General features: G+C 41.0%; 2 protein-coding genes across 4 annotated transcripts in view; one reads left to right on the top strand and one right to left on the bottom strand.

The window, feature by feature from the left end:
• The window catches only part of nudcd1 (NudC domain containing 1), a 129,873-nt gene extending 118,042 nt beyond the window's left edge, over nt 1–11,831 (bottom strand). The window contains exon 1 of one of the 2 annotated variants that reach the window (XM_072570995.1): nt 11,418–11,831. In XM_072570995.1, coding sequence (XP_072427096.1) covers nt 11,418–11,532 — 115 coding nt within the window. In that variant the 5' untranslated portion in view covers nt 11,533–11,831. The remainder of the gene's footprint in view (nt 1–11,417) is intronic. The other variant, XM_072570996.1, reaches the window with a different exon arrangement.
• A 60-nt stretch (nt 11,832–11,891) lies between these two features.
• eny2 (ENY2 transcription and export complex 2 subunit) lies at nt 11,892–24,982 on the top strand. 2 transcript variants are annotated; one of them, XM_072570997.1, is made up of 5 exons: nt 11,892–12,045; nt 15,428–15,511; nt 15,600–15,670; nt 20,160–20,234; nt 24,665–24,982. In XM_072570997.1, the coding sequence occupies exons 2-5, from the start codon at nt 15,444–15,446 to the stop codon at nt 24,739–24,741; spliced, it is 291 nt and encodes a 96-aa protein (XP_072427098.1). In that variant the 5' UTR covers nt 11,892–12,045; nt 15,428–15,443; the 3' UTR covers nt 24,742–24,982. The 2 variants fall into 2 exon arrangements, with proteins under 2 accessions (XP_072427098.1, XP_072427100.1); XM_072570999.1 differs by having other exon boundaries at nt 11,957–12,056.
• Nucleotides 24,983–25,246: the final 264 nt, after the last annotated feature.

The raw sequence follows: 25,246 nt of genomic DNA on the forward strand, positions 1-25,246 counted from the left end.
CCATCACTGGGTGTGGCAAGAGTTTCAGGATTTTGACCCAGTGATGCTAGAAGAACAGTGATACATTTGACATATTGAGAGACTTGGATGGAATTTGCAGGTGGTCATATTCCTCTTTACCTGCTGCCTGGTACATGTAGGTCATCTTGTAAATGGTACACTATTCTGCTGGAGGGAGTGCCAAACAAGAAGGCTTCTTTATACTGGATGGTATTAAAGTCCTCAAGTAGGAAATGCACTGATCCAGACAAGTGGGGAGTATTCCACTGTGCTCCTGTCTTTTAACTTGTAAATGGCAGACAGGCTTTGGGGAGCCATTATATTTGTATAGCTAGCCCAGTTCAGTTTCTGATCAATTATAACCCCTAGAATGTTGATTGTGGGTGATTTAGTGATGATAACGTCATTGAATGACAAAGGCAATAGTTAGAATCTTTATTGTTGGAGATGGTTCATTGCCTGGCACTTGTAGCATTTGGAAATGGAATGCTTCAGTATCTGAGAAGTTGTGAATGGTGCTGAACATTCTGCATCAGCAGCAAATATTCTCACTTCTAACCTTCTGAGGAAGGAAAAGTAATTGATGAGGCCATCATCTTGAGAAACACCTGCAGAGAGGTTTTGGAGTTGACATGACTGATCGGAAACACAACCATCTTCTTTTGTGCCAGATATGTCTCAAACCAACAGATAGCTTTCTCTCATATTACCTTGTACTCCAGTTTTAGTAGCAGTCCTTGATGTCACACTTGATACCAAGGACTGTCACACTCACCTCATCTCTGGAATTCAACTTTTTTTGTCTATGTTTGAACTAAGGCTGTCACGAGGTCAGGCAGCAAGTGACCGTGGCGAAACTCAAAATGATTGACAATTATTGCTAAACAAGTGATGAGAACACTTTCCATCACCTTAAGAATAATTAAGAGTAGAAAAATTGGGGTTGTGGGAAGAGAGATGGGGGGGGGGGGGGGGCTGGGGGATTTAATTGGCCAGGTTGGATTAGACCTACTTTTTGTGTACAGGACCTATCTAGCAATTTTCTACATTGTTGGGTAGATGCCAATCTTGCAGCTATATTGAAACAGCTTGGCTAAAGGTGTTAGAAGTGTTAGAGGTTAAGCCAGAAAGTGGCCAGTGAAGAAGGCCTCTGGCAGCAGAGGTAGACACACCAAGCAAAAAACAGGCCCCAAGCTGACTCCCCCAGCCGACACTTGCAGACTAGGCAGAGGGTCCAGGTCTGCAGCTAGGCCCAATGCCTGGAAGAGGACTAAAGCGCTCTCGGCCCAGCGTGGCGGTCTTGTTCCAGCATGGAGGCCTTTTTTGTGTTCAGTGTCCAGGTATTCCAGAGGCCCGGAAGGCAGTCTCGTTCAGGAGTGGCAACCTCAGTTTGGCATGGCAGTCTTCTTCAGCAGAGGCTTGATCCAGTACTCCAGTGATCCAGCATGGCCATTCCATCCTGGCTGTGTCTTCAGAGTATTCCATCCTTACTTTTTTTTCTTCAAAACACAAGCAGTCACAGTTGGAAGAAACCATGGAAATGTGGAAAAAGTGCAATGGGATAGATACTGAAATAACTGCAGAGGATAGGCTTTACCTGAGCCCAGGAGCCATTACTTGAATGGTGATGTACTGTGTCTTAATTTTACTTTTTAATTATTATGTAGGACTTCTGTCATTGATGTAGGTGTCATGGTGTGGCAACTTATAAAACCTTTTAGTATATTTTTCAAGTATATGTGACAATAAATTACTTTGCTACTTTCATATTTCAGCCTCTTTGTTATTTAGATTAATGACTTGGATGGGAGTGTAGAAGGAATAATTAGTAAGCCCACAGACAACATGAAAATTGGTGATGTTGATACAAGCAGGATGATCTCAGGCTACAGTCTGATATTGATCACCTGATGAACTGGTCAAAGCAAGGGGGAAAGGAGTTTCATCCTGATTAGAGAGGGGTGGGACATTTTGGGAGATCTAGTAGAGAATGCTATATACTATGAATGGTAGGCCCCCTACAGAATACTGAGGGTCAAAAGGGCCTTGATGTACAAGTCCATAGTTTTCTGACAGTGTCAGGAATCTCTTTCCATGCATAAGGACATGTCTAAAACCAGAGGACATACATTTAAAGGTGAGGAGCAGGTGGTTTAGAGGAGATTTAAAAAGGATTTAGAGGGTGATAGATATTTGGAACATGCTGCCTGACAGTGTGGTGGAGCCAGATACTCTTGAGTACCTAAGACGTCAGGCTATGGACTAAGTGCAAGCATATGGGAAATATGGACTTCTTCACTGGAAGGATTGTGAATCTGTGGAATTCCCTGCCTAGTAAAGCAGTTGAGGCTACCTCGCTGGATGTTTTTAAGGCAGAGACAGATAATTTCTTTAGTCTTCAAAAATCTAAGGGTTTATGGTGTTCAGGTGGGTAAGCGGAATGGAGTCCACAAAAAGATCAGTCATGATCTTATTGAATGGTGGAGCAGTTCCATGGGCCAGATAGCCTACTCCTGCTCCTATTTCTTATGTTCTTGCATAGTGTAGTTTGGTGTTTGTTGGGCATAGACACAGTGGGCCAAAGGGTCTTAAGCTATGCTCTATGATTCTATAGCATTGCATGGGTGTACTATCTGTGATTACTGAAGTTAAACGGAATAGGTTGGAGTTAATTGTGTTTCTGACATTTGCAGAAATCATGTTAAACAGGAATAACTGATGAGAACTACCTTGATCGAGCATAAGAAAGTGAAGTAGCGGATTTAAACGTGGAAATTACATACTGTGGCCATGAGGAAGTGACACCAGTTGGTCATAAGATTGTTGTCTTGCTTGCCGAGCTTTTAAGTTTGTTTGCAGGCATTTCGGCACCATACAAAGTAACATCATCAGTGCGCCTCCAGTGAAGTGTTGTTCTGTCCCGCTTGCTATGTGTCTTGGTTTGTTGAAGTATATGGCATCATTTCTGGTTTTGTTTCTTAGTGGTTGGTATATGGGGTCTAACTCTACATTGGATAATGGAGTACCAGGTTGACCGCCAAGTCTCCAAAAAAGGGTAGTCTGCCTACCTACACCACAGACCCCAACAGGAAGACACAACACATCCAGAAACACTGGTCACCCTGCCATACACCAAGGATATATCAGAAATGACCACCAGACTATTCCAACCCCTAGGTATCATGGTAGACCACAAACTGACAACTACACTAAGACAATTACTGATGGATATAAAGGATCCCATACCCATAATTAACAGAAGCAATATTATATACAAAATACCATATAAAGACTGCCACAAACATTACACAGGGCAAACCAGAAGAAAATAAACCAGGGTAAACAAACATCAACTAGCTACCGAGAGACATAATCAACTATCACTTGTGCCCATATGCATGGACAAATGAGGACACCAAAATCGAGTGGGACAACGTATCCATCCTAGAACGAGCCAAACAAAGTATTGCATGACAATTCCTGGAGGCCTGGCCCTCAACCAGGAACTCCACTAACAAATGTATATTAGAGTTAGACCCCGTAGGTTAGGTGCATTAGTCAGGGGTAAATGCAGAGTATAAGGGTAGGGGGAATGGGTCTGGGTGGGATACTCTTTGGCGGGTCAGTGTGGACTTGCTTGGCTGAAGGGCCTGTTTCCACACTGTAGGGATTCTATCATTCTATGAGCTCGCTTCAGGATCCACTCTGTTAACAGTGTATGGGGAAGAGACAAGAATAGGAGTCCCAAAAATAGCCTTTTGTGTCACCAATCTGGCTGGAAAACCATATCTCATCTACCTACAATTTGAAAACCAAAGTGAAACTTAATCTCTGAACTTGTACGTACAAACCCTCATGGACAACAAGCAAAACCATCGCCTCAAAAACAAAGAGCTGTCCTTTTTCCCCTGACATCAGGCATTTCAATGTCTCCTGCAGGGCAGCAATACCAAAGAGCAGACAAAAGGCAGCTAAGAGACGAAGAGATGGTTACACGTTCTTCTGGACAGGAAAACCAGAGGATCAACCCAAGTCAAATGAACTCAACTGACTCCTGGAGCTCCTTGTTGGCATTAACAATCACCTTATAACTCTGAGTACAACTTGACTTAAGCCAGAAGTGCCTATGCTCCAACTCTTGATACCACAGATGAGTCCAAAAGCTTCCACTCCACCTTGAACATGCTACTCACCAACATCCCCAAGGAAGACAAAATCATCTTGTTTGGAGATTTCAGTGCCAGAGTTGGAAAGGATATGCAATTCTGAAAAGGAACCACTGGAAAGGAAGGGACTGGGAATTGCAAAATCAATAGCAGACTCCTGATCCCCAAATTGCAGAAACCAGTTGCTCAACATCAACGTACCATCCTGCTAAAAGTACAAAGTTAAAGATTGCTTGGAGGCATCCATAATCAAAGCACTAGCACAATCTAAGTCATCATTTGTGCCTGAGACCAAAAGTATATCCACATTACCAATGTGATGACCAATGCAGATGACTGCTGGAGTGAGCATTGGCTCATCCCTCCTCAATGTCCATCAAACACCACCAGAAGCACCCGAAGAAAAAGAAATTGTTCAAAAAAAAAACTCAATGTTGAGTAGCTTCAAGAGCAAAGCAGAACAATGAATCTCCAACTGCGTCTTCACCAAAATCTCCAAAGGCTTCATTTTAATGGAGTAGAGGAAATCTGGAAAGAGTTGAAGACAGCTATCATTTCATGCTGTGAAGAAACTATTAACTATAAAGATCAGGAAACACCAAGACTAGATCAACGAGAATGAGCACATCATCCAAGACATCAATAAGAAAGCTTTGTGTCTGACAAAAGAAAATACTGAGACAAAGAGGAAAACTCATCAAAGAGTGAAGGCAGAGTTACAAACATCTAAGGAAATCAATAACTATTGGTGAACTAAAAAAGTTAAGGATCAGCAACTCCCTGCTGACAAGCACAACACCTGGGGTTTCTTCATTTCAACAGATGACCGAATACCCTGTGCCTCAACCAGTGCGGAGTAAGGATGGCAATCTTTTACGAGACAGTAAAAATATCAGCCTCCGATGGAGAGAATATGCAAATAACTCCTAAACTGTGATACAATAATTGATAAGGACGTGAATGAGGAAATCAGCTAACTCCCCAATAATGATCTTGATTACAATCTAGCATGGCAGAAGTTAAAGTTGCCAATAGGCACATGAAGAATGGAAAAGCTGGATTTGACAGGACTTCAGCAGAGATTAACAAACTTGGAGAAGCATAGCCTACCTGTCATGTCACCAAACACTCCGGCAAATCGGAGGTCAAGAATACATCCTTGCTGATTTCAGATATGCTGCCATCACCACCATCTTCAAGAAAGGAGACAAAGTGGTTTTGGAAACTACCAAGAAACCTCCCTATTCTCCATCACAGGGGCAAGATCATCATCCGAATCCTTGTTAGATGCCTTCTCAGCATCTTGAGAAAATGCGTCCTGAAAGCCAGTGTCATTACTGACCAAAATGTAGAAATACTGACATACTTTTCACTGCTCAGCAACTTGAAGAGAAGTGTCAGGAACTTCATCAACCACTCTACATGGCCATCATCGATCTGACGAATGCTTTTGATTCAGTTAATCAGGAAGTGCTTTGGAAGATCCTGTCAAAGGTTGGCTGTCCAGAGAAATTAATCAACATCCTCCATCGCCTCCACAACAAGATATCGGTGACAGTCCTCACCAATGGTATTATGACAGAATCCCCACTCTTTTCTCCATCTTCATTACCACCACTCTTCATCTTGCCAAGAACAAACTTTTCAGTGGTCTGGACATTGTCTACAAGATGGTATGAAGACTTTTCAACCTCAATCAGTCGAAATCCATAAAGAAAACGTCTGACCTCTGTTGTGGAACTTCAGTATGTGGATGATAATGTCAAGTGTGCTCCCTCGGAAGAGAACTTTCAAGCCTCATTTAATACTTTTGCAGAAACATACCGAAGAATTTGCATCAACCTTAACTTCAAAACAACTCCAGTCCTTTACAAATCTGACCGAGGTCATGTTCTCGTCCATCCTTCCATTAAGATCATTGGAGAAATCCTCCCAAATGTGGAACACTTCCACTCGTAGGTATTCAAAGTTTGGGAGAAGATTTGTAGCTCGGGTGCTCGTTGTTGTGGTTCTGTTCACCGAGCTGGGAATTTGTCTTGCAAATGTTTCGTCCCCTGTCTAGGTGACATCCTCAGTGCTTGGGAGCCTCCTGTGAAGCGCTTCTGTGCTGTTTCCTCCGGCATTTATAGTGGCCTGCCTCTGCCGCTTCCGGTTGTCAGTTCGAGCTGTCCGCTGTAGTGGCCGGTATATTGGGTCCAGGTCGATGTGTTTGTTGATAGAGTCTGTGGATGAGTGCCATGCCTCTAGGAATTCCCTGGCTGTTCTCTGTTTGGCTTGCCCTATAATGGTAGTGTTGTCCCAGTGGAATTCATGTTGCTTGTCGTCTGTGTGTGTGGCTACTAAGGATAGCTGGTCGCGTCGTTTCGTGGCTAGTTGGTGTTCGTGTATACGGATCGTTAGCTGTCTTCCTGTTTGTCCGATGTAGTGTTTTGTGCAGTCCTTGCATGGGATTTTGTATTAAGTGTACCATTAAGTGTATAAGTCCTGCTAAGGTTCGTTTTCCCAAAATGCAGCAACTCGCATTTATCTGAATTAAACTCCATCTGACACTTCTCAGCTCATTGGCCCATCTGATCAAGATCCTGTTGTAAACAGACGTAACTTGCTTCGCTGTCCACCATACCTCCAATTTTGGCATTATCTGCAAACTTACTAACTATACCTCTTATGCTCGCATCCAAACCATTTAAATAAATGATGAAAAGTAGTGGACCCAGCACCAATCCTTGTGGCACTCCACTGGTTACAGGCCTCCATTTTGAAAAACAACCCTCTGCCACCACCTTCTGTCTTCTACCTTTGAGCCAGTTCTGTATCCAAATGACTAGTTCTTCCCTGCATTCCGTGATATCTAACCTTGCTAACCAGCCTCCCATGGGGAACCTTGTCGAACACTTTACTGAAGTCCATATAGATCACATCTACTGCTCTGCCCTCATCAATCCTCTTTGTTACTTCTTCCCACCACTGATGGTAGGTTAACTGGATACATAAATTTGTTTTTTTCTCTCCGTTCCTTTTTAAATAGTGGAATTAGATTTTCCACCCTCCGATCTGTACTAACTTTTCCATTGTCTATTGTCTTAACACCTAAAATTCAAGCCAAAAACAAAGTCAAATACAAACTAAAGCCACACTACATTATCTCTTTAAAATTTGTTATTCCTTTCATATTTAATCAGCATCTCACGAGAAGCTCCTGATTGCAAAAAGAATTGCCAAATGGTCTTGCTAAATATGCACTCCATTCACCTCAACAGTACTACAGGTAGCACAAACAACCTAAATCAGTCCAACTGGTAACAGTTTATACTCCATACAAACTTCCTCCCCTCCCTCTTACATCTTGCCCTATCCAAAACATCCTATCCCAAAATTAGATACCAACTGTGTAAGGGAGATATTAGGCCAAATGTTGAGTGTTGGGTTAAAGAAATGGATTTGAAGGAAAGATTTAGCAGAGGAAGAGAGGTTTTAAAAGGGATCTCTAAATTATAGGAACATATGGCCGCACATGGTGGAGTGGTTAAAATTTAGACTGCTATATAGATCAAAAATTGTGGACTGCAAATATTTATTGGGTTTGCAAGGCTGAAGGAGATGGCAGAGATTCAATAAGATTGAAACAAGGGCAAGAATTTTAAAACTGCAAAATTATTTGATCAGCAGCACAGTGGCTCAGTGGTTAGCACAGCGCCAGGGACCCAGGTTCGATTCCAGCCTTGGCCGACTGTGTGTGGGGTCTGCACATTCTCCCAGTGTCTGCATGGGTTTCCTCCCACAATCCAAAAATGTGCAGGTTAGGTGAATTGGCTGTGCTATATTGCCCATAGTGTTAGGTGCATTAGTCAGGGGTAAATGTAGGGGAATGGGTCTGGATGGGTTACTCTGGACTTGTTGGGCCAAATGGCCTGTTTCCATACTGTAGATAATCTAATCAGATCAGCAACTACTGGTCAGAGAGTAGGTTTGATTAGTAAACCGTACTAGGTTTAAGTTGAGACATGGTCAGTGTCATGACAAATCTTGAGTTCATAATATCTTACTGAAGGCCATTAAGAACTTAAATATATTGGGTCTGCTGTAAAACTTTTCTCTGTTCTGATACATCTTCAGATAATTCAATCATGTGATAGAGTGAAAAGTATGAGACTTTTTCCACGGGTGGAGAGGTCAATAACTAGATGCCATTTTTTAAAAACCCAAATAATTTCAAAGTTGCATTGTTTTGTTTGTCATGTGATGGTGTGCTTGAAACTAAGGAGATATATTTTAATTCTACATAGTAACTTAATTGCTCACCAGTTGTGCCACTTACTCTTAGAATAAGTTTTCTTCTAACAAATAGGGCTGTTATGGCACAGTGATAATGCCTCTACCTCTGGACCAGGAGGCCCAAGTTCCAGAGCCATATTCTAATAAATAAGTTATTTTTGAGTTAATTACAAATTTCTAGCAGATGTTTTATTCTAGATCGTAGTACAAGAGAGAAACAAATTGACCGTTTTCTGGTACAGTTTTGTACCTCTTGCAAGGCAGCGTGGCTTGATAAGGGCAGACTCTGCCCAGTGGAATTGTAACATACTGCACTCTTCTGACTATCAACCGTTAATTATTTTTAACTCAATACTGAGAAAGGGCAAATATAATTTACTCTCAGTTTCTTGTTTACTCTTCAATCTTTCTTGCAATTTCAATTTGTCTTCAACAAAGTCTTTTTGTTTATCCAATTACACATCTAAATTCTTTGGCAGAGTATGCTCTTAAGATTACACTTGTGTCAATTCTACTACAGGACAGGTTGCTATCTGTAATTTGCCAAAATAAAATTTGCAAGATCCTTCAACTTTTCATGATTAAAATAATAACAGATTCTCCACTGTGATACAGACAGGCATGGGGTCAGCGAAGAAGTAGTGATAGATGTAATGCTATGGAGAGTTGAGGGGAAGGAAGGAATGCACCTAGATCTGCCAGTACTGGCTTTGTACTTCTAAAAGATTAATGCAGGCATTGAATTTAATGTTTTACAATTGGGATAGTTGCTGCTGTGATCCTCATTACTGTTATTATCTTGAGGTTCCATTTTCTAATGATACTAGAGATACTGAAACTAGTACCATGAAAAAGCCCAAAAGGAAATTTAAGAAGCTAGTCAGGAAAGACAGTTGACTACGATTGCAAATTAACAAGAAGGGGTTGATTCACAATCACAAGAATGAGCAAGTTGTAAGAAGTTTTGAAAGTATCCTGTGCAGTTTTAGTGTCCTTACTTAAAGCAGAGATCAACTTGAATCCAATGCAGTTCAGAAGTGGCCCACTTGGCCAATTCCTGGGATGAGATGCTTGTCTTATGAGAAAAGAATGAGAAGGTTGGGACTACATGCATTGCCGATTAGAAGAGTTAAAGATGACCTTATTGAAACATGCAAAATTCTGAGGGAGGTTCACAGGGTAGATGCTGGGAGGATGGGGTGTTTAGAACTACAGGACAGTTTCAAAATAAGGAGTCTTTCATTTAAGACAAAGATGAAGAAGTTCTCTTACGGGGACATACATTTTTAGAATTGTTTGACCTAGTGAGTGGAGGAAGAGAACAAGAGAGCAAGATTGTGAGAAAGAGGTGTCTTTAAATACATTTCCTCTTTAATCAACAAAGTAGTCAAGGGTGATAAGGGCAGGCAAGAAAGTGGAAACCAGCCATTATCTCATTGAATGGCAAAGCTTGCTTGGGAGAGGGTGCCAAATGGCACACAATTCCTAAAGTTATGACTTTTTTTGGTAACAGCTGTAACAGGTTGAAATGTTTTTCCAGAACCATAACAAAGAAGAGATGCAACACAGAAAGACAGGGAGAGACCAGCAGAATTAGTTGAGGGTTTCTGCACCAAAAAAGATTCAACACAAATGTGACAGACTAAATGGCCTCTTTGATTTTTGAAAATCTCAATGGCTGAATCAGGCAGTCAACAAGGTCTGATTTGAGATCAAAACATTTCTGGTCTGCATGGCTGGGTCCCACAGGATACTAAAGTTTACACTTGAAATAAAGTAAATTTATGTTAAAAAAATCAGTTCATACGGCAATATATCTACCTACATTTACATAGGTGCTTATCACATGATGAAGCACCAGTCAGTTCGGTCTTTTTGAAGTGCATTCATTGTCAAGAAAGAAATTAGGGGGCTGTCAATTTAAGCATAAAAAAACCCCCATCCCCAACAATATTAGAGTCATCTATAGTCTGTTCTCCTGGTATGTTTATGGTATTGCTTAAGCTGAATATTGAAAGAACTCCATAATTCAGAATATTGCCCTACAATATCTTAAACCCACTTAATTAAGTAGGCACATCACCAATTTAACATTGTAAGCTCTACTCATTCAACAATGAGTGAACCTCCAGCTGAGGTTCACCATAGATTACTTGCTGAAATTCAGCATCAGGACTTCGAGACACAATCCTCTCACTCAAGAGGAGTGCTGCCATTTGAGCGAAACAAACCCAGCCCTACAATATTTCCATAATAACTGGCCATTGTAATGAGACAGCACTGTACTGTAGACCAAGCCGCTCTGCATGATGCAGTGAGGATTTTTAATGTGAAAGCGTCAGAAGTCATAACAAAAGATACAAATTTTCTTGTGGAGGAGTCAGGTAGGTAGAAAGCTGAACAAAGCAGATATCAGCCCTGGTTCAATTGGTCTCATTCTCGCTTTTGAGATAGAAGGTTGTGTATACAAATCCCATTCTTGGGACTCGAGGGGAATAAAAAAAATCACAGATGGACGGATCCAATACGGTAATGAGAAAGTGCAGTATGGTCAGAGATACCATCTGAATAAGACAGTAAACCAAGGTCCTGTCTGCCCTTTCAAGATAGTCGTTAAAAGACACAGCAGCCACTAATTTGAAGGAGTTGGCGGAGGGAAGAGTGCCCCCAAAGTGTCCGTGTCTGGGACCAATGCCTAACCCTCACCCAAAACGTGGAAACCGGTTGGATTATCAAGTAATGCCTCAAACAGCAATGTGCACAGATTGACTAACGTGTTTATTAATGTGGTGACCGAACCTCAACAATCCTGGTGATAGATTAAACGATACAATAAAATGATAAATAAAACACGTCGATAACTGAAAGCAACCTGAGGACGTGAACGGCGCTAAAGAAAGGCGGTTTTCTCTGCCTGATGGAGTGAAGCAGGAATAGCTGGTGCTGCGGGAAGGGGTTGCTGCCCTGGTAACTCACCACCATCAAGGTCCACAGTGTAAATAGGCAGCGTTTCCAAGGACAGCTTGTAACTGTCAAACTTGGGGTCGAGAAGGTGCCGAGACACAGTCAGAGAACAATTAGCCGCCGCCATCACTCCGTCCGCCACGCACTTCCGGTGATATCCCAGGGCAGGCTGGGAATTGTAGTCCTGTCACTGGTTTGATAAATGAAGATCTTTGTTCTTCGATACGTCGCCATAAATTAATATTTACTGTCAAATAGATTGTGTATTTCCAACACGAATTTAATTCTGGTTTAACATTAGGATTTGCTGTTGCTTGGTTCACTGCTCGGAGGTCGTGGGGTGGAATGAATGTGTTGCACGTTCCGTTTCCTCACTTTTCAATCACATTTTGACAGGGGTTTATTTTGAATTAAATTCGTCTCTCTCTCACACACATTCTTTTAGTTGGCGGTGTTTGTTATTCACTCCGGTCCAAGGTCGTATCCCCGTTCCTTACGGTCCGGAACCATTTTGTGAAGCTGCAGGTGGCCGGGGGAGCGGTGTTGCCGCGGGCATTTCCTTGGAGCCGCCCTGGGCCTCGGTTTGTTGTATGTAAGATAGAGACCGGGGAGATCGTGAGCAGAGAGGAGGATCAAAGAGGTGAGATGGGGGTGAGTGGAGACAGAGGGAGAAAAGGAGAGAGATTGGGGCTATTTTGGAGACAGAGAGGGAGAGGTGAAGAATAGGGAATTAGAGGGGGTGGGGAATTTGGGGATCGAAGATGGGAGTCTGTGGATTGGATGGGAGGGTGGGGGATATTGGAGTGGAGGGGTGTGAGTTTGGAGAGAGGTTGGCGGTAGGGGGGGATTGGAGGAGGAGACGGGGTGGAGTGGGATTGGGGAAAGGATGGATTGAAGTGGAGGCGAGGGTGGGATTGCAAAACGGGTGAGATCAGGGAGGGGATGGGGGATTGGAGAGGATGTTCGGGGATTGTGGAGGAGGGTGGTTGGAAGCGGGGTTCTGATTGGAGAGGAGGAGCAAGTGGGGTTGGGATTGGAGAGGGTGTGGGGAATGACTTTGAGGGAATATTTGGGGGAGCAGGAAGGGGGTTTTGGAGTGAGGAAGAGAGGGAGCGGGATTTGGTCGTGGAGGAGGGATTTGGAGGGACAAAGGGGTGTGGGAGGGTTTCTATGAAGAAGGATGAGAAATGAGGATTGAGTACACAGGAGGATGGGATCAGGAGAGATGTGGTTGGGTAAAATAGAAGAGAGGAGTAGAGAGGATGAAGGTGGAGTGTAGGATGGTGATAGGGAGGTGAGAAAGTTCTGAAAGGAGGAGAAGGCACAGCATGGGGGTCTATGGGTGACTTTGCTTCATTTTGAATTGTGCTGCAACTTCTTTCTATCCAAATTCTCACTGTATGACACTTGTTATTTCTGTCTTTTTGTGTCTCTCAGCATTAGTACAGGTCTTGGTCTTACTCAAAAGCAGCCATCACATAGATTTTGCTTTTCTGGTCCTTGATCGGCTAACCAAATACTTTTTTTTCAGCGATCAGAACAGGTGAAAGCTGTCTTAGCTGGTCATAATTAACCAGCAATGCACTTTAACAGATTCATGTAATCGTATCAGGATGCAAGGCATCAACATGGGCTGCACATTGAAGAGCCTTATAGTTAAATTGGTTACCACTAGGAAATCGTTGCAGTTCAATTTTCAGAATGATTGAATAGACAAGTGTGATTTTGGTATTGGTCATAATGCAATACCAATGATAATTACTGAGTTGTTTCTTGGATGATTTGATGAGTATTTCTACTGAAAAGATGGTCTATTTCAGGCTTTTGATAAATATGAAGCTATTTCCAGTCAGGAATATCTTACAAATGAGGATGTTTGAATTTTGCATCTCAAGTGTAAGTTAAATATAATTTACTGTGTGCTTTTGTTTGCAGCCACTAGAGGGTAGTCATCTATTATAACAGTATTTAGCAAATAGAAAATGCCAGATTTCAAAACCTTGGGGTGAATGTAGCTCCTTTTTGTGATGTGCTTATCTAGATTACTTTTTTTTAGATTACTTACTTACAGTGTGGAAACAGGCCCTTCGGCCCAACAAGTCCACACCAACCTGCCGAAGCGCAACCCACCCAGACTCATTCCCCTACATTTACCCCTTCACCTAACACTACAGGCAATTTAACTTGGCCAATTCACCTAACCTGCACATTTTGGACTGTGGGAGGAAACTGGAGCACCCGGAGGAAACCCACGCAGATACAGAGAGAATGTGCAAACTCCACACACAGTCGCCTGAGGCGGGAATTGAATCCGGGTCTCTGGCGCTGTGAGGCTAGGTATACAAAGGGACGATTAGAGACAGGTAATCATGGCACATACACAATTATTATCAGTGTCACTTTTATTACGTAAAAGCAAAATGCTGCATTTGATGGAAACCTAAAACAAAGATACAAAATGTTGGACAAACTCAACAGGACTGTCAGCGCCTGAGGAGAGAAAGTAGAATTGACATTTGAAATCCATTATGAGTTACCACAAGAGCCAAACCTGCCAAGTTTCTTCAGCATTTCCCTTGGTTTGTTTACATTTTTAGTTGAGATGTGTGGGTAATTTGCATGAAATTGAACGTGGTGAGGTCTATTGAGGGATATCCATTCTGAGGATAATAATATGAATTAGACTTTCAGTGGAATTCAGGGTGTGATCGGATCGGACATTCATAATTGGTGTGAAATGGTGTCTGAAACTTAGTTTAGTGTGGGACTGGACATAAGGATTGTACAGCATCGTATCCAGCAAGCAGCCGTGAAGGGGACTGGTGTCCGGGAGCAGTTGGTGATAAAAGCTCTTGTACATTTCTTTGTTTTATATCTACATGTTTCAATAATGAACTATCACCATTTTTTCTGATTTTGTTTTTCCTTCTGCTTGTTACTGTAACCCAAATACTACGTGATGTAACAAGCTTAGCATGAAGTAGAAATGGAATAAAGACTAAAGGCTAGCAAGAAGCCAACAATTAGCTTCAAAACTGAGAAATAGATTGGAAATGGGTATTTTGTCCAAATTAAGGGAATCTTCTGCAAGTAACACAGCTTGTTTATTTTCTATCTTATGTACCCATCTAAAGTCATAGAATCCCGACTGTGTGGAAAGAGGTAATTCAACCCATTGAGCCCTGTACCTATCCTCCAAGGAGCATTTCACACAGCCCCAACCCCTCATATACCAAGGTAAATCCACCTAACCTTCATAGAGGGCAATTTAGCATGGTCACTCCACTTAACCTACAGCTTTAGACTGTGGGAGGAAACAGGTGCACCCAGCAGAAACCGATATAGACATGGGGAGAACGTGCAAACTCCACAAGGATAGCCACCCGTGGAATTGAACCTGGGTCCCTGACACTAGGAGGCAGCAGTACTAACCACTGTAGGCCCCCTTTTTTTGTTTGGGGGGGAGAGTGAGAGATATGCTGTCTTGCTCTTCTCTGTGCAGAATTTACCAACTGCATATTTGAGCTGTTGGAGCTGATGTTTTCTTTATCTCTCTAGATTTGATTATGAGCACAATAGTGCAGTGATCTTTGGTTATAAGTAATCTGGAGAGTAAGGTCTAATCAAACTCCACACAGAAGTTATCCAAGACTGAAAACAAACCTAGATCCTAGGCATTGTAAGGGAGCAATGCCACTGAGATATTGTACCACCCCCTGTTCATTAAAGAATGAGAATGTTTGTGTAGCTATCAGTGTTTTGGTAACTTCTAATTTTTTTAAAAACTCTGTTTTGTTAATATCAAGATATAATTTATTAAATGCACTTAGTCCTTCTCACATTTGCCTGTTACATTCTTGTTTGCCATCACATGAACGTAGTCAGTTGTGAAAAGTTCAAATGCACAAAACAGTCAGCTAATAATTTTGCTTTACAAGCATTTGGAGAAATACTGACTGTCAAAACAAAGCATTACTGTTCCTTTCACATTGATAAATGCTGCTGTTTTCATCCTGTTGCAGTTGCTCACTTTCTGAAATGAATAAAGACGCACAACTCAGAGCAACCATAAACCAGAAGCTGATAGAAACAGGAGAGCGAGAACGGTGAGACAGTGTCCACTTTAAATATATTTTCCAAGTTCTAAACAATTGGGATGTCAATTCTTCCTAGTCTCTCTCTTTTTCCCTACAGTCTGAAGGAATTGCTCCGAGCTAAGCTGACTGAATGTGGATGGAAAGATCAGTTGAAAGCGCACTGTAAAGGTAAACTTTCACGGGATGACATCGCTTGCAAGCCCTTCAGGTCCAGTTTGCAACTTGTGAGCTATTGAAAAATGCTCTATTTTACAATGATCAAAAGTGACTATAGGCCAAACAATCCCAATGCTCATTCTTGGTCATTCGCAAGTTTATGATTTGGAGTTGCCAGTGTTGGACTAGGGTGGACAAAGTCAGAAATCACACAACATCAGGTCATAGTTAACAAGGTTTTTTTTTGAAATTGAAAATTTCAAAAGCGCTGTTCCTTTGTCAGGTGAAGTGACACTAGTTTAATAATTTTTAGGGTGAAACATTCATTACAGTTTACATAAATTCATGTCTGGCTTAACATCAGTGGAATTTTTAGTTCAGCTCTTAAATCTAACCAGATCTTTTAAATAAAATAATTCAAATAGGAAAAGCAGAAACTTTAATTGGCCAGTGAAGAATGCAAAACAATTATTAGGGGTTCATGAAATGGTACAGAATGGGAAGCATTTAACCCATTGAGTCCACATTATCTCTTATCCCATCAAATGGGGAAATAGGAATGAAGAAGAAGGAACTGAGCCAATATATTGGTAATTTTGTCAGTGTCATGAATTTCAAATTCACCGCTGTGATAAATGCCATCCATTCTGTTTGTTGGGTTGCTTCACCTTTATCTCCAATTATTTGGATTTATATACTCGCTCTTAAGATCCAGAATATGTTTCCTGAAATACCACAGTTGCCAGAACGTGGCTTTTCAACCATACTCCTACTGTGAGCCACTTGTATCGTTAGTAAGGACAAATTGCATTCATGGAGCTGACACTTTGTCCATTAATCCCACCACAACTTCTTCACTCTTCACTGGACACTCTCACCTCACTTTACATAATTGAGTGCTTCTCGTCTCACTGTGAATTCCCATTATTAGCACTTTTTTTGGCAGTAGTCCTTCAAAAGTACATATCTTCCCGTCTTTCAACATCAAAGATTGAGAGGATTCTTTATCTCTTAATATTGTAACCTCTTTACTTGCATTGACCAGGAGCAGCAGGTAAACTTTACTTTCACAACTTTATGGTTTAAGAAGATCAGGCACTTCCTCCTTAAGCAAACTGTGACCAGGTTGTACATTCTGGTGTAGATTTGGTAGTGGTGCCTCCACTGTGCGTTCCTTCACCACTCCCAACAAAATGCACTGGCTTTTCCTGTTTTCCTTCATCTGGCTTTCCAATGTTTTCTAACCCACCAACGCTGATTCCTTGTGGCCTACTTTACTGCAGTGAAAACATCAGAGCATTTTAACTTTTCTTTTCCCTTCATGGGTTGCATTTTTACCCTGTGGTAAGTTATCCTTATGATCTTCACCAAGATCTACCTTTCCCTTATTGTGTGAGGATTTCTCTTTTCCCCAATTTCTATCCCTCCTGGATTGAAATTGATGTTGGAAGCCAAACTTTGATTCAGGAACCAACTCAATCATCAGTCATTTCAGCTGCTAATCCTGCCTTTTTAACTCTCTGCTCTTCCACATGAGTTCTCACTACCTCAGGAAGTGAATTTTTGAACTCCTCCAAAATAATCATCTCTCTAACGGAGTCATAGAGTTGCTCTATATTTAATGCGTTATTCACCTATCAAAATTACTTTTGTTTGATCCTTTCAAACTCCATTTTGACCAGGGTCCTTCCTTAGATTCCTGAAACATTGTCTGTAGGCTTCTGGCATAAGCTCATATGTATTTAAAATGGCTTTCTTCACCTCTTCATATGCCCCAGATACCTCCTCTGATGTTGATGCAAATACCTGACAAGCTCAACCTACAAGTTTTGTTTGGATCAACAAAACCCACCTGGCCATTGGCCTCTTCATTTTTTTCGCCACCTTTTCAAATGAGATGAAAAAGGCTTCTATGTCCTTCTCATCAAATTTAGGCAATGCTTCAACGTATTTAAACAAATTCTCACCAGGCCTTTGGCTGCTCTGGGTTTGCTCGTCATTACTCTCTTCCTCACTAAACTGCCTTCATCTTCATCCTTTTAAGCTGATGTTCCTGACTAAGTGTCAATTTATGAAGTTCAAACCCTGTCTCCCTCCCTCCCCTTCCTTTCTTTTTCTCTTCCCTTATCTTTTGCCTCTAATTCAAGCTGCTTCATTCTCAATTGAATTTTAGCCATCTCCAAAGATTCCAATAGCTTTTACAGCATATTTAAATGCTGAGCTATTGTTGTAATTGTCTCTCCTTTTCTTTTGGACGAAGGTAACTCCAACTCCAGCTTGACTGCCAATTCCAGCAGCTTTGCCTTGTTCACCTTTTGTGAAGCCCCCAAAATTAGTACTTCCACCCCCGGAAAACTCTTAGTGACTTAAAGATCCATTTACCACACCAAGCACTGTTTAAACCAACTTCTGGGAAAAAAGACATTAACATCTATCACTCACTGCCCTTAAGTCCAGCAACCCTAATCTCAATTTGGAACTATACAACAAATCCTGCAAAGAGCCCCCAGTCTGTTATGGACCAGGCCAGACCTCCTCAAAACATTACAAGAAGGTAGCCCAGACCCTAACTTTTCTAGTTGGTGTAGTGTCAATATTCCAGGGGTGATGCAGCTGGCCAAACCACTCAGTCTTAACAAAACAGTATTTACTTACAGAAAACTGAATGAGACACGAACAAAAGAGAACCAAACTTAGAGTAACTTAGCCTATCTGAAAACCTAATCGCCTCTATCGCAACTTAATGATGCTGTTCCAAATACTTGTGTGGGCAGCGCAGTGGCTCAGTGGTTAGCACTGTTGCCATACAATGCCAGGGACCCTGGTTCGATTCCAGCCTTGGGCGACTGTCTGTGTGGAGTTTGCACGTTCTCCCTGTGTCTGCATGAGTTTCCTCTGGGTGCTCCCACTTCCTCCCATAATCCAAAGATGTACAAGTTAGGTGTATTGGCCATGCTAAGTTGCCCATAGTGTTAGCTGCATTAGTCAAGGGTAAATATAGGGTAGGAGAACAGGTCTGCATGGGTTACTCTTCGGAGGGTTGGTGTGGACTGTTGGGCCAAATGGCCTGTTTCCATACTGTAGGGAATCTAATCTAAACTTGCAACACCCCCATAAACATCCCCTTGGCAAAAAGGTAAAATCAAACACAGGTTCTTACAGGAGAGATGTCAGAGAGAGAGAGAGGATCAGCATGGAACTGCTTCTTTGGATCCCCAGCTTAAAGACTTGACCAGCAGTTTCAAACAGACTGCTTGCTAAACCCAAAACAAAACCCTGAACTGGGAGAACTGACCACTCCCTTTTTATTGTCCAAGTGTTCTTAAAACAAAAGACTTGAAAGTGTTTGGAAGTAGATACTTCCAGACACAATCAGAACCTCTGCCTTTACAACACTTCTTGAACAAAACCAAAGACAATATAACGTTAAAGGGGCAGCATCGTCACACTCTGGTGTTTTAAATATTTTGGCAAAGGAATTAAATGTGGAACCTGGAATCACCAAGACAATATGCTTTGATTCCTTACTCCTTGCCCAAAAGTTTGAGTTCCATTAAATGCACAGATGGTCTTGGAGAGGGCTTGTGCAATATATGTCAGTTGATTTGAAGACTCCCTCAACGAGTGAACATTGCAGCACTTTGAATTTTGGATAGAATTACTATAAAATGTTAATGCAGTTTTACCCGACTGCATGACTTTTCCTTCAGGAGGAGCAATAAGAAATATTTGTTGCAGTGTCTTTTAACTAGCATAATTAAAGACAACCCCAAAGAAAATGGAGCTATATCTCTCAACTAGTTACATAAATACCCATCTTTGTGTTCTCAACATTCACTGTGAAATGGAGGTCAACATGGGTAAACTGAATTGGAGGATACTCAAATCATAGAATAATATCACCCAGAAAAGCTCGTTCTTTTGAAAAGTTATTCAATTAGGAGCAGGCAGATTAAAAGTAGGTTATTCAAGAACAGTGGGCAGTCCACATATATGGAAGTACAGTGCTCCAGCTCTAGTTCATTGACTTTGAGTATCAATTCAGCTCACTGTCCTCCAATGCGTCTGAGTGCTGCTTTGGTGGTTAGACTTCTGGACACAAGTTTGTTGCACTAATTCATTGAAGCATGTGCTTATAATTACGTAGAATCGAACCAATTGTAAAAATGCCCTTCAGTCCTTCGAGACAGCACTGACATTTGCATGTGCTATTAAGTTCTGATATTTTGTATCCATTCAGTGTGTGCATAACAAATCTTCCAGCTCAGTGAGCTAACTTACACACATATATGAATACTATTAGAGTAAAAAAGTTTAAGGAAAAAGTATGGAAGGTGATAACCTCAGATGACTTTAAAAACTAAGAAAAATTGAATGTCATGCAGTTGTCGATTCCTCAATATATCTCAAGTGATGAAGATTTGTGCTAAGTATTTAGTCATTTGTTTTGATACAAATGCTTTCAAACTTCCTTTCTTTTGAAATTTTTTTTCTCCTCCAGATGTGATCAGGGAAAAAGGCTTGGAACATGTTACAGTTGATGATTTGGTGGCAGAAATTACTCCAAAAGGAAGAGGTATGTGTGTTGTTAACTTGTATGAAATGTACAGGATGGTGATTCTATAAGCTTCGAATGTGAGGATAACTACAGTACCAATTTCTGGTGTAGCCTATGGATCTGCCTCCGACTTCATCAGTTCTTTAGAACCATTCCTATATGAAAGAATTAAAGTGGCATAAATGAAGACCCCACCCCACCGATGCCAACCGACCATTCTGTTTCTGGCATTAAAAGCAGAAAATACTTAGCAGGCCTGGCAGTATCTGTGGAAAGACAGAGTTAGTGTTTCCCTATATATATAACTGTTCTTCATAACCACGCTCTTTCTGTAAGATGTGCTCTTGGCACGTGGGCTCAAGTTCCATCAAGACAGCTGGTCGGATTTAAAGCCGATCAATAAATATGGAATTGAAAAACTGGTCTCAATAATAATGGCCATGAAATTATCGTTGTGAAAACAGTTCTGGTTCACTAATGTCCTTTAGGGGAAAAAATCTGGCTATCCTTACCTGATCTACCTGACATGTCACCCCAGACCTACAGCAATGTGGTTGATCCTTTACCTCTCTAGGGCAAATTAGGGATGGGCAACAAGGGGTGGCCTTACCAGTGACAATGTCACCATCTCATGAGATTACTTTTTTTTATAAACTGTAAATCAATTGACCGTTTCCATCTTAAAGAATAACTGATATTACTGCACTTAGCTCCAATATCTTAACTCCAAGTCTGTAGGGATCGGTTTTGAGACCTCTTTTGTGGATTTTTTTTATAAATAAGGAAGTGAAAGGGTGGGTTAGTAAGTTTGCTGATGACATGAGGGTTGGTGGAGTTGTGGAAAGCGTGGAGAGCTGATGTAGATTGCAATGAGACATTAACAGGATGCAGAACTGGACTGATAAGCAGCAGATGGAGTTCAACCTGGAAAAGTGTGAAGTCATTCACTTTGGAAAGTTTAATTTGAATGCAGAATACAGGATTAAAGGCAGGATTCTTGGCAATGTGGAGGAACAGAGGGATCCATAGATATCTCAAAGTTGCCACCCAGGTTGATAGGTTTGTTAAGGAGGCGCATGGTGTGTTGGCTTTCATTAGGGGATTTGAGTTTAAGAGCCAGAAGGTTATGCTGTAGCTCTATAGAGTCCTGGTTAGATCACACTTGGAATATTGTGTTCATCTTTATAGGAAAGATGTGGAAGCTTAGAAAGGGTGCAGAGGAGATTTACCAGGATACTGCTTGGACTAGAGGGCATGTCTTATGAAGAAAGGTTGAGGGAGCTAGGGCTTTTCTCATTGGAGCAAAGAAGGGTGAGAGGTGACTTGATAGAGGTGTACAGGATGTTGAGAGGCCTAGGTAGAGTGGATAGCCAGAGACTTTTTCCCATGGCGGAAATATCTATCACGAGGGCACATAAATTTAAGATAATTCGAGGAAGGTTTAGGGGAGATATCAGAGAATGGTGGGTGCGTGGAATGCACTTTGAGCAGTGGTAGTAGAGTCAGATACATTAGGGACTTCTAAGCGACTCTTGGAATTTAGTACAATGAAGGGTACGTAGAATAGTCTGATCTTAGAGTAGGACAAAAGGCTGGCATAACATCGTGGGCCGAAGGGCCTGTACTGTGCTGAACCATTCAATGTTGAATGTAAGTTGGATGTTCCAAACCTGTCTATTCAGAAGCTTTTGTACTTCTGACTGTGATCTGATGTTGCTCAAAATCTGTTACTAAGCACATGATTTATTCCAGTTTTCCTTTTTAATACTTTTAACCCGATATCCAATTGCGTCCATCACCTAGCCTGCCTGTAACTCCCTACATAAATTGATTGAAACAAGTGAGGAGTAGGAATATACCATTTGGTCCCTCAAATCTGCTCCACCATTTGATAAATTCAAGGCTGATCTCTTTTGTAGTGGTATGATTTCAGTTGATGTTACAATAGGGCAAGTCAGATCCCAGACTGAAATCTAGCTTGATCAATTATATTTTGTAATTTTTTTATTGAACAAGGTGTTTTTTCAGTGAAACACAAGCACGCTATGCTGCACATTTAGTTTTACAATGTTTTTAATATGCAATAGAACTGAAGATCAAATAGAACAAACCAAGCTACTTACATAAAACACAACTTGAAAGATTTTGAAACATTCAAGGGCAGAAAAAATTTCCATTCATCCCAGTGCCATCATTTGCAATACTCAAATACCAGAGAGAATCCCATTCTTTATCACTTCAGTAGGTTTTATCCATTATTTTCAAATCACTGTATTGAGAATTTGTTGGCCTTTTCTATGATGATTCACACAATTGAGCTTAAACATTCTTGGTTTCAAATATTCAGGGCTATAACCAAAAACTTCTCATCTGGAAATTTCAAACAAAAACCCTTACACTGAGTTAACATATTTCATAACTGTTCTGAACAAGCTTCTTTATCCAGGAGAAACTATACTTACATCCAACCCTGGCGAGGTCCTTCTGTGAACTGACCCAAAGCTTTTCTAGTCTCTTGCTTTTTCTAAAATTAAAATCAATCCTTAATTACTCTAAACCAAAAACAAGCTATTGCCTTTTAATATGTGCTTTCTGTATTCATAAAACTCTTTCATAGAGTCATAGATATGTACAGCATGGAAACAGACTCTTCGGTCCAACTCGTCCATGCCAACCAGATATCAATACAAGCATTTCTAATATCACACCAGGAGGGGCAGCACTCCAAAAGCTTGTGATTTCAAATAAACCTGTTGCATGGTACCCTGTGACTTCTGACATGCTGGTTTAATGTCCATGGCTCCAGAAAGACTGACAAGTTAATTATTCAACTGCTTCATACACACAAACCAAAGCCCTAGTTCCAAATCCAAACTTTAAAATAAATGATATATTTATATCTAAATCATATTAAAACAGTGGACTCAACTCCATTTTGCTGTCTGTCTCAGATGGCACAGTGGCTCAGTGATTAGCACTGCTGCCTCTCAGCACCAGTACCTGGGTTCAATTCCAGCCTCAGACGACTGTGTGGAGTTTGCATATTTTCCCCGTGCCTGGTGGGTTTCCTCCGGGTGCTCCGGTTTCCTCCCACAGTCCAAAGGTGTGCAGGTTAGGTGAATTGCCAATGTAAATTGCCCATAGTGTTCAGGGATGTGTAAGTGAGGTGCATGAGTCAGGAATAAATGTAGACTAATAGGGTAGGAGAATGGGTCTGGGTGGGTTACTCTTCAGAGGATCGGTGTGGACTTGTTAGGGATTCTATGGATTGATGCCTTCAACTCTTGTCAGTGAAGAATCTATCTCTGTCTTAAAAGTATTCAATGACCCTGCCTCCACTGCTGTTGAGAGAGGAAAATTCCACAGAATAATGCCTTTCCAAGAGAGGTATTCTTCTCGCCATCTTAAATCAGAGGCCATTTGTTTTTAAAATTCTATTCTATTCTAATTTCCCACACAAGTGGAAATCTCTTCACAGCTCATCCTCCCACCTAGTTTTGTCACGTCTGCAAACTTGGAGATATTACATTTAGTTCCCTCATCTAAATCATTAATATTTTGTGAATAGCTGGGGTCCAAACATTGATCCCTGTGGTACCCCACTAGTCAATGCCTGCCAGTCAGAAAAAGACCTGTTTATTCCTACTCTTGTCTCCTATTTACCAACCAATTTTCACTCCATGCCATAAAATTATCCCTAATCCCATGCACTTAAATTTAAATGCTAGTCTGTAATGTGGGAGTTTGGCCATTCACAGAGAGTAATGCATAAGCTGAAAGTGTGAGAGAGACAGTATAAGAATATGGTATAACCCTGTCTTTGGTGGCTTTATTTTGTCCCCAAATATAACTGAAGCTGGATTGTTAAGTGTCACTTTGGAGTGAAACAAAAACTTCATTTTGTCCATTCAAATTACCATTTAGTTGGCAACAATTTTTCTGTCTGCCTCAGCAACTGAGAAGCCCTTCCAAGTGACAAGTAGCTTTTTTTTAATCATCAGGTTTCCTTTCCCTTAGTTAATATTGCACACCCTATTTATAGCTGAGGTAACACTGTCTCACTTAGCTGTCATCCCAAAGTCAAAGCCAAGCCTTACAGTCCAGTCTGATTTTAAGTTCTAAAGAAAGGTTCTGCTCTAAGATTGGATGCTCCCAGCTGCTGGGTAAAAGAAATCGGTCTTACTCTGCCCCATGCTGCAACCTCATACCTATTACTTTTATGCTTTGACCAATTGCTCCGTTCCTTGGTTCAAATGAAGAAAAGTGTAGTCCGTTAGAAATGTGGCTTGGTGTAATCTTGCTTTAACATCCATATTGTGACTGATTTTTAAATAAACGTAGTTCATTGAATCTTCGTGCATCCATAATGCAGACTAGTATGCTCTTAGCACAATATTCTAACCTGTTTACATGTATTGTGCTAACTTAGTTCTTATTCTTTCTTTCAGCCCTAGTGCCAGATAGTGTAAAGAAGGAACTTTTGCAGAGGATAAGGACCTTCCTTTCTCAGCATGCCAGTCTTTAAGTATGCGATGAGCAAATTACAATGCCATTTCTTTGCAGTTTAATTGATCATCAGATCAGCTCCAATGCCTAGATGAAACTGGACATGGCTTTTTTTTTTGTTGTCAAGTTTTTGTGACTTTTTTTATACATTTGTCTTAAATTTTTAAGTTCATGAATGTAATTCACAAGCACCTTTTCTACCCACTTCTGTATTTTCCTTGATGTGTTGAAGGTGTTTAAATAAAATTATTTTGAAATGATCATTGTCTTGAATTGTTTTTATGAAGTAATTTTCAATAACCTCTTCTTGAACAAAAAGTATTGACGTGCATGCAGTTATCGGTATTCAAGAGCAGTTAGTAAATGGAAATTTTTACAGTTGTCAAGCTGCTACTATGTGAAAGTGCAATATTTCTTTGAGTCTGTGAGAAACGTTGCTTTTTTCCCTTCAGGTGTCCATGAACAGTTTTCATCATTCTTATTCTGGAAACAGCCACTTACCTGTCAATTTTGAGCATGAATAT

The sequence above is a fragment of the Chiloscyllium punctatum genome, chromosome 5, assembly GCF_047496795.1.
Source record: "Chiloscyllium punctatum isolate Juve2018m chromosome 5, sChiPun1.3, whole genome shotgun sequence".
In the NCBI taxonomy this organism is placed as follows: Eukaryota; Metazoa; Chordata; class Chondrichthyes; order Orectolobiformes; family Hemiscylliidae; genus Chiloscyllium; species Chiloscyllium punctatum.